The 10,144-nt window shown below is 39.0% G+C and overlaps 1 protein-coding gene across 1 annotated transcript in view; it reads left to right on the top strand.

Moving 5' to 3' along the window:
• Positions 1-2,390: 2,390 nt before the first annotated feature.
• The window catches only part of CHST10 (carbohydrate sulfotransferase 10), a 10,860-nt gene continuing 3,106 nt past the window's right edge, over positions 2,391-10,144 (top strand). Inside the window, exons 1-3 of the mRNA XM_010163491.2 lie at positions 2,391-2,529; positions 5,351-5,448; positions 8,141-8,375. Of these exons, the coding sequence (XP_010161793.1) occupies positions 2,418-2,529; positions 5,351-5,448; positions 8,141-8,375 (445 nt within the window). The 5' untranslated portion in view covers positions 2,391-2,417. The remainder of the gene's footprint in view (positions 2,530-5,350; positions 5,449-8,140; positions 8,376-10,144) is intronic.

Below are 10,144 nucleotides of genomic sequence, written 5' to 3'. Positions count from 1 at the left end.
ATTTGCCCTTCCTGTCCAATAGTTTTTGATGTTGAAGAATAATGTGTCTCAGATATTGCATGCTCAGTTGGCAGCTATGGAATTGCAGCAGAAATGGGAGATGACAAACATCATCTTCATGGAGGTCACAGCACCCGTAATTGTCCAAAAGACAGTTGGTGCATCTTTTTACCTAAAAGCAGTGGTTTTAGATGTACTTTAAAATGAAATAATAAAAGAAGGGAAAAAAAGGACCTCTCAGAAGCCAAATTGAAAAATATTGCACTAAAAAAATAAAAATAGGCCTGAAAACTGCCATCCTAGCTAAAAAGTATAATTTAATTTTTTTTTAATTTGAGATATTCTGTTCTTTTCCTCCTCTCTCCCATTTCACGTACATCCTTAGGGTCTCAACTCTGTTTTGAACTGTTTGCCTGCCCGCACAGGCTTTGCAGGCTTTGCACGTACCCTGAAGACATTTCACTTCTGTCAGCTGCAGTGAGAACCCTTCCTGGAAACATTTGCATTGCTGGAAGGCAAAAGCTGGTTGGAAAAGTGATCGGCACCTGTAGCAGTAGTACTGATGTCGCAGGTGGACATGCTGAAACAATGTTTAAACCAGGCTTACTTCTGTTATTGAGGCTTTGTGGGAACGAAAAAGGTGGAAATACTGGTGTATGACTGAAAATTTGATACAAAGTTTGCTTAGAAGTATTAGCGAGCAAGTTTTTGGCATCTTAGCTGGGAACGAGGCATCTCTCTTATTCCTTGGCAATTCATTCAAGTGGCTGTATAGAAAGTGTGATCACAAACCACGTCGGTGTGACTCTCATTGAACTCGCGTGCAGCTACTTTAGGACTGAGTTTGATGCTATTGCGAGTTACGTGGGTGGTTTTGGTTTTTGTTCTTCTCGAGGATACAAACACAAACCCCACGGGATTGTTGAGAGGATCTCATTGTATAGGATTTTTGTGTTAGATCCTCTTTGGTTAAGTGTTCTGAAGTTGTGCTTTATATATCCTCAAAACGAAGCATTTGCTTATGTTTGAACTTTCTAGCACCTGAGTTCAGGCCCTCAGGTGTCTTATCTCTCCAGCAGCAAGTGTGACATTGGTGCTTTATTTTTGCAGGTTAAATATTCAAGCCTGAGGCGTCTCAGGTTTTGGTAGGTAGGCAGTGATGTTTGCTGTTAGGTTTTTGTTGTTTGGGTTTTTTTTTTAAAGTTATAGAATCTTAAATTTTTCAGTGGAACTTTCACAGATCCTTGATGTCAGCCCCAGTCCTTGCCTCGGTGCACTGCCCACCAGAAGTTGGAAATTCAGTGAAAGATGTACCTTAAAATATTACATTTCTCTTAATGGCTAGGGATGTAAATATTTTTTTTTTGTAATTGGTTTCCTTATATTGCATCTTAAGGTTTAACTATAAAAAATAATTCATTAGGATTACAGTTTCTAAAACCAAGCTAAGAAGTGCTCAGAGCACTTCAGCAAACTTACAGACTGCAAGGTAGGGCCGACACCATGTGTCTGTAATACCGTGCAGTATCCTCAGCCTCATTCTGCTTGGATTCATCAGTACCTGTGGTTTCTTGGAACATTAAATTTGTGGTGTGGATTGGGTAGCCCTTCCTGCACTCCTGGGGAAGTCCTATCTTCAAGGCTTATTACCTGCAGGAGTGCAGCTTCCCGTAGTAGGCACTGCTGCAAGGAAACTCTTTTTACTATTTATGTGGATAGTGCTTAGCATGATGGAAATAATAAAAGAAAAATCTTCCACAACCTGTGGTTGATATTTTGCTGGCAATAAAAGTGGCAAGATAAAAAATAACATTAATATATTTAACTTTTTTGTCAGGTTAAACTTAGTGCTCTGGCTCGGTAGCTTCCAGCCTGTAATTCACGTAGGCTGGGCAGGGGAGGAGCCCATGTTGCACGTCATGAGCTGACTTGGGATAACTAAGAATACTGTTGATGATACAGCTGGGTTGATCTGCTGACTAGTTACCACTGAGAATGGACCTTTCTTCATTCTCCCTTTCCTGCAATGAGCTGTCTCACAAAGTTAAATTGAAAAATAAACTACACTTTAAAAAAATTGAGGGTTTTTCTGGTCTGTCTCCCTGAGCAGTCAGACAGACAGCGCTGTTGCCAGTACAAGGAGAGGACTGGGGTTGTGTACGTGGAGGTGAAGGAGGAGTGAAGCCTCCCTTTGATCGCAGCCAATGGTTACGTTGCCTCAGCCTTAACGTTGGTTAAAAAAACAGCCAAAAGGACAAAAAGTAAGAAGTGAAATCTACTGCTATGTTTTATGACACACAGACATATTAGAGTTTTGTCATTTTGGTTATGGAAAGTATTGTTCTGAACTGGAAGAAAAATAATTAATGTGTCAATCTTTCCTCTTTCAGACAGGAAGTAACAACTTTATATGGCTCATGTCTGACAACATGCACCACCAGTGGCTGCTGCTAGCTGCATGCTTTTGGGTGATATTCATGTTCATGGTTGCTAGCAAGTTTATCACATTGACTTTTAAAGACCCAGATGGTAAGTTCAACTGTAATGTTTGATTTGAAACAGAAAATTGAATAGTGCTTCACACAAATACTCTTTCTATGCAGAGTTGTTTTTGGCATGTTACCTCTTCTTCAGTAGGATTGAGAATAGAACAACTTAATCTCTAGAAGGGACAATGCTGATACTCGGTTTCTGCTTTTCTTGGTAGAAGTCTGCAAATCTAACATCATATCTTTTTCTTTTTTTTTTTTTGAGGGTTAAGAACAGAGGGGATCATGTTTGGCAGTACTGTCTTGTGAGGTCTGCTTTTTAAAATACACTCAGTTTCAGTTTCTTGATCTACTAGGAGTAGAAATCACATGCAAAACAACAGAGCACAATTACCTGTTTAAAGACAAAGGAGATTCATAAGGAATGACAGAATTCATTTCACATAGTACTAGTTTTTGTCCTCTTGCCACTGCTTGTCCTGTGGCTGCAGTATTATGTAAAACTTGTGGAAAGTTTTACTTCATTTGCAATGCACTTGGCCTAGCCACCTCTGCCCTGCTTCTTGCGTTCAGTTTTATCCTCTGCTGTTTGACTGACAAACAGCTTATAGGCTTTTGCTGAGCTTAAGTAGCCCAGAGGGTATTAAGCTGATGAGGAATTTAAGCCATTTGATGACACCACGCAGCATGTTACAGTTTTCTGTCTGCTGAGGAGCTACTGTTACAAAACCATCCTACGGAGAGTTTTGGGTGAAGGTGATGACATGATTTACAGTCCTACAAGATCTGAATTTTTGCATTTTCCTAAGATATGCAAAAAGTGTGTGACTTTTGAAGTGCTGACGTCACTAGTGCTGTTTGTTTCAATGACTTGATAGTGGATAAATGTATTTGGTGTACATTTTTAAATAGCATACCTCTGTGTGGAGATTTATTCAGCAAGTCTTACAGATGAGAGCTGTAGGCTAGCTTTGCTTTCCTTGGTTCCAGCTGTTTTGAGCCCTAGTACATCTGCAAAGAAGCTGGTAGTTAAATTGTCCAATATTTCATTCTATGCCAACACTTGTTTGCCACCTCAGGTATTCTTTGAGTAGTTCTTTTAATCATAATTTGTTGGGAGGATAAAATGTATTTAAAAAATACTAGAGTACACTCTTTGCATTCACTTGCTTTTTATTATCTTGGCTTGCCAAAAATTCTTTTTTTTTCCTTTTTTTTTTTTTTTTTTTTTTTGGTTGTGTATGCTGAATCTTCCTTCCCCTTTGAATAGTTCTCTGAGCAGAAGATTGTATAATTTCTTAAGCTCTCATCCTGCAAAGGCATGACTGTGGTTAAGTGTATGTATGTGTTGGAGATACCAGTGTTTGTACTGGGACTAACAAAGGGAAGTAATTTGAATATACCAACAGAATTTTGGAGAAAGTCCAGAGAGGATGGCCAATCCTGGAGGAACTCTTCTAGATTTAAAAAATTTGTCTTGTCAGAAATTTCCCTTATTTGGATGCATCTACTTAGCAACTAGAACAAAACCAGCAGATGCTCAATGAATCAATGTTCGTTTAAGCCTTTTACTGATGTCTTGGGTCTGTGAACAATAGGAACTTCTTAATGAGAAGGGGCAAGTTTCTGCCCATCATCTCTAGTAGCGTCTGCAGGCATGCTTTTACTCAGTGATAATAACAGATACTTTAAGCTCTCTTTCACTGTGTCAAATTACTTCGATTTTACAAAAGGACACTGTGAAGTGAGTCTGTGCACAGCAATATTTACTGTAGTTGATTGCTTGGATGCTTACATTGTTTTCAGTTTTAGCTTGCTTTTTCATGTGTGCCCTTTGCTAGAATCTAGTGTAGGCAGAATAGGGTACTCCCTTAAGAAAAAGGCGTAAGGCAACACACACGTTTTCTCAACCATAAAACAGGAAGCTACTGTGGATGCAGACGAAGAAAGATTATTCATAGAAGAAACTATATGAAGGGAAAAGTAGTCCAGTGTGGAGGGAAATAAATTTTCAGGGAGAAATCATGTTCTTTTTGCTTTGTGGTTAGGGAAAGCTGCTTCAAATTATTTTTGATCTTTCTGCACTGTGTAAAGTAAAGCTACAGCCTTGTGCTATTTTTCAGTTTTCCTGTACCATACCAATTGCAAAAGATGCAAAAGGTTCTTACCTTACATACTTTAATTTGGTCTCAAACTATTAGCTGCCCTAAAATAACTGAAAAACCAAGAGTACCAGGTGAGTTTGTTCTTTTGTTGTGGCTGTCTCTAAGGAATGCCATCAGTCCAGTAATAAAGGAAGAGGGATCTTGTATTTATTGCTGGTTAGAGATGTTCACTTAGAGCACCAAAGAAATAAAAGGTGGTCATTAATGTTGATTTTCTTCTGGTAATGTCTAAGAGTTTACAGTAGAAGAAACCTATCTCCTAATATGAGGGGAGAGAGAAACCTGATTGATTAAGTGTTTTATTTGGACATGCTTTGGGAAGTTTATTGAAAAACAAAAATCTCATACTGTCAAGTCCATATAGTTATACTCACTTGTCTACCAATCTTGATATTTGGATTTATGATTTGTGTCTCTTTGCAGAGTTTGTTTAAAAAAAGACTAAAATAAAAGATAATGGATTTGTTTCTTTGGTAAAGCTCAGCTGAATTTTCATCCAAAATTCCCATAGAGTACACCCTTTAAAATACTCATAGACTGTCTCAAGTCTTGTCTAGTACCTTCGCATTTGGAAACAAATCCTAATGTTTTGTAAGCTTAATACAGAAAATTATGTTCAGTTGTGTTAGCTGTAAAGCAGAAAAGGTTGCCTTCCCCCCTCCTTCTGTAATGCTCTTATCTCTCTTGCTTCTTTAGGCTACGGTGCCAAGCCAGAGCCATTGACACTGACAGCTGTGACGAAAGTGGACGAGGTACATGTGCGAGAGGAAAAACGTTGGCCTCAAGAATTCCAGGTGCATACTGTCGAGATAAGGTTTACATGTATTAAAGAGCGGGAGAAAACAAGAGATTAAGTAGGGGCTTCCTGTTGTTAAAAGGAATTGCTAGACAGGAATTATTTATTCAGACTGTTCTATTTAGATAGAGCCAACAAAATCATTTTAGCTTCACAAAGCTAGTTTGTTACCATAACCTGCTGTCTTGTTTCATCTGAATGATTCAACTTAATGTGTTTCCATTTCTAGGAGAAAATTGTTACAGTACTCCTTTATCAAGTCAGGACAGTCATTTTTGCTACCCTTTTTAATATAATGGCCCAATTTTGGATTATTTGTATTCTGCCTTGCCATAGCCATCAGGTTCATGGTTCTTGAGAGTGAGCCTATATCTTGTCTATTCTCTTAGTTCTCTGCCTGATCTCTCTGATTCTTTTTATCAGTCTCCATTTCTTTTTCATGTTTTGTACTATTTGTGCTTCACATCTCAGCATTTTTCCAAAGTAGAACATGAACACAATCGTATTCAATACCAGTTGATCCCTTAGATGCATAGTTCTGTGTTTTCGGCATAAAGCAGAAAAAATGTTAACGTGCTAATTTACAAGGAAACTCTGAAAATCCCTTATGCAAATGTAAATTTGAGACTAGCTGCACAGTGGGCTAAGACCATTTTTTTTTCCATTGGTTACATAAGTCGTCTTCTGTTTAAAGTATTTTTGTGATGCAGCATGGAAGACAGGTTTTTGTATAAACATGACACTGGTTTTGTATGTAAAAAACCTGAAATTTAAGTTATCCTCAGAATACTTGGGAGAAACACTTTGTTCAGTGGAAGGCTGGCAGATCTGTGTAGTGAGTTTTAATATCTGCCTTTACTTGTATGGAAGAGGATAATAAGGTTTCTGGATCTAAAACTATTCCCTCTTGACTTCTTGACAGCGTGAAACACAGAACAATAATATTAATCGTGGTTGCATGCAAAAGGAATTGTTTTGACAGATAAGCAATCTGTCAGGCTGTTGAGATTACAGTCTGACCAAGAGATACTGGAGAAGAATAACAAACAGAAAAACAGAATCAGATATTTTTTTTTTTCCTTATGAACGATTAGGACAAAAAGTAAAATCATTCCTTTTTCATGTGTAGCTTGGACACTCTACCTGAAATAGAATCACAGAATGGTTTGGGTTGGAAGGGACATTTGAAGATCATCTAGCTCAAGCCCCCTGCCATGATCGGGGACATCTTTGACTAGATCAGGTTGCTTGAAGCCCCCTCCAGCCTGACCTTGAACACTCCAGGCAGGGGGCATCCACAACTTTTCTGGGCAACCTGTGCCAGTGTTTCACCACTCTCATTGTAAAAAAAATTCTTCCTTATATCTAGTCTAAACCTACCCTAATTTAGTTTAAAACCATTACCCCTTGTCCTATTGCTACAGGCCCTGCTAAAAAGTTTGTCCCCATCTTTCTTACAGGCCCCCATTAAGTATTGAAAGGCCACAGTAAGGTCTCCCTGGAGCCTTTTCTTCTCCAAGCTGAACAACCTCAACTCTCTTAGCTTTTCCTCATAGGAGAGGTGTTCCATCCCTCTGATAATTTTTGTGGCCCTCCTCTGGACCCATAACAACCAGGTCCGTGTCTTTCCTGTGTTGAGGACCCCAGAGCTAGATGAAATATTTCAGGTAGGGTCTCACTAGAGTGGAGCAGAGGGGAGAATCACCTCCCTTGATCTGCTGGCCATATTTGTTTGGGTTTTTTTAATGCAACCCAGGATACGATTGCCTTTCTGGGCTGTGAGCACACATTGCTGGCACATATCCAATTTTTCATTCATGAGTATCCCCAAGTCCTTGTCTGCAGGGATGCTCTCAATCAGTGTGTCCCCTAGTCTGTATTGATATTGGGGATTGCCAACTGTGTAAATGTATTAGTGTAAGATTTTTCAGTAGAAATTTAAAACTTCCCATCACCTGTTAATCAGACAAGCTCCTTTTTCCTCTCTCCTCATTAATTGTGAGGCAGAGGTGGTCATGGTTCCTGTCTTAGTCTCAAAAAAATGAGACATATCAAACAGTTCATCCATTTTTGGGGAACAGAATTCTGCCTACATTTCTCATTTGCCACAGTAAGTGCTGATGCTCATTGTGTGAATTTTTGACCGTTTGGTTTTGTTGCAGCTTGAATAAATGGAAACACAGAATACCTACAGGTGCTAGAAAACAACACAGAACTTTTATTTTAAATTCTTCTCTCCCAGGCAGATGGATCAGCATTCCTAAACCCCATCTTGGAGGTTAAAGTTTAATTTCTGTTGAAATTTCTGTCAGAAGTCCCCTCAGAAGCTTTCTTACTTGCTGTTGAAGCTTTGTGGGACAATATTTGGTCAAGGCATGTTGTGTCCACACAGATTAAGACCCTGCTGCTCTGCAGCAGACTTAAATTGTTTTGTAGAAAAGCTCTTGCTGCTGTCTACTGTTACTAGATAATGATTTAAGAGTCGAACCAACGTGTACAGCAGCAGCACAGGAAGAAAACTGTGTGCTGTTCCTTTAGCTGATACATAGCAATGTTTTAATCGTGAATCTGGGAGTCATTAGCATGCCCAGTTTGGCAATTTTTATACTTTAGAATTTGATCTGAAAACTAAATTCTTGCACTCTTTTTTTGTTTTCTTTCTTTCTCTTTCCCCTCTCCATTTCATGAAGCCAACTGGAAAAGCTTTTTCTGGAAATCTGATCCGCCAACCCCTGGTTCATATGGAAAGACTTGAGCTTCTCAGGAATGTCTGCAGAGACACTGCATTGAGAAATCTCTCTCACACTGCAGTTTCCAAATTCGTCTTGGACCGAATATTTGTGTGTGACAAGCACAAGATCCTGTTTTGTCAGACGCCAAAAGTGGGCAACACTCAGTGGAAAAAAGTCTTGATCGTTTTAAATGGTATCTACTCTGCTGTGGGTGTGTGGGTTTCTTTGAGGAGGAGGAGGAAAGAGCGGAATTGGTGCAACTGAGACAACACAAAAATGGATTCTTTCTGCTTTTCTGTACATTTATACTTCATTTCAGCCTTTCATTCTTCACAGTTGTTTCTAGTCCTTTCAAAACATCTTTTTTAAAGAAAATAAAGCTGTTCTTTCTGTGAAAATAAAACATTGTTATTGCTTGGCTCAAAAGTGATTTGAGTCAGGAAAGAGTACCCATATGCACGTGGTAGGTAAATGTGTTATCTTTGAAAGAGTGGCACTAATTTATAAAACTTGAAACAATTAAATTACAGGATATCTCAATTCCCTAACAAACAGTCATGTAAAATTTCTGACTTGAAGCCCACTGACTTTTAACTAGAGTTTTTTAGCCATGAAGAAAGCTAGTTAAAACTTGGCAACTGCTGTTGGTCTCTAGTGCTGAAAGCTTGTGTATGTGCTATCACTGAGCCATCATAGGTGTTATGAAGATTCTGAAGTGCTTAAGGCAGTAGTTTGGTCAACAAAGGTATGTTATAAAAGTCTGTAAAAGAAGGAGTAAAGGGACTAGTGTGTTTGAATAATGATCTACAAGGTGAACACCGCCTGTGTACATGTAGCCTACCATCCTCTTCTAGTAGCTTGGTATGCCAATAAAAATAACACATTTCCTCAGGTTTTCTACTGTACCACTACCTGCACACATAAACTTAACTTTATCGTATTTAACACAGCACACCTTTGTTTGACATGAGACCCTCTTGATTGTCTGTGCACCAGAGCTGTGTATTTGCTACATATAGTCAGGTCAGTTGAGGTCCTTCTGTGGTTTTGCAGGTGGCATTGATCAAGATGTGGGTGAAACCTGAACATCGTAAACCCAGATTTCTTATTACAAGCACCCTCTGAACAGGCAGCTCTGCACTTGTGTTTTTATGTTTTCTGTAACTTGTGTGAGCCAGTTTGCACACCCAGAAGGAAGGTCACAGCAGAAGGAAACAGTCACAAATTGAAGGTTCAGGATGGAGAAACATGGCTGTGGCACTGTTGGGGAGCTAACTCTGCTACTGCTTGTTCTGAGTCTCTGCTCTGGATGAATGCATGGTTTCCATTTCTGAGGCTGTCTAATCTGACATCTGTTGTCCACATGTAATTCACCCAGAGTACCAAAATATATAATTAGAAAACTGAAATTAATAAAACACACCACCAACAAAAAAGAAAAAAAAAAAGAAAACTGGGGAGCTGAGTGGTGCAGATTATTCACTGCAGTTCTGGAACAGAGAAGGCTGTAGAGGCTTTCACCTAAAGAGGTTGTTTTGTATGCCCTTGTTCTTTTTGCAGGTTGGTACTCTGAAATGATGCTGTTGTGTGAAGGCTTACTCTTAAAGCCCAAGTGGCCCACATGAAATATTTCTCAAGGCCATAAAAACTTCCAGGATCAGGATCTTAAAATAAATGCATCAGAATTCGGTGACATTCTTTTTCTTGCCAGCTTATTTGCCTGCAGAAACAAGTATTTGGAGGCTTTCTGTTGTTAATTTTAGTGCTTTTTAATCTATGCAGTATTGTATGATTGGAATTTTTGTTTCAGCACAGCATAGTCATTAAAAGAATTTAATGGTTCCTGACAGCAAAGTGCTTTTGTGTTGAAGCAGTTCCAAAAGCAGCCCACAGCATTTATTTTTTGTTGGTGGTAGAAACTCAGCCAAAAAGCTGGTTACTTCCTTGGAGTTATTCCTCAGT

This window comes from Antrostomus carolinensis, unplaced genomic scaffold (genome assembly GCF_000700745.2).
Source record: "Antrostomus carolinensis isolate BGI_N321 unplaced genomic scaffold, ASM70074v2 scaffold8552, whole genome shotgun sequence".
Lineage (NCBI taxonomy): Eukaryota > Metazoa > Chordata > Aves > Caprimulgiformes > Caprimulgidae > Antrostomus > Antrostomus carolinensis.
Note: the sequence above shows the minus strand (reverse complement) of the source record. Positions and strands in the feature narration are given on the sequence as shown.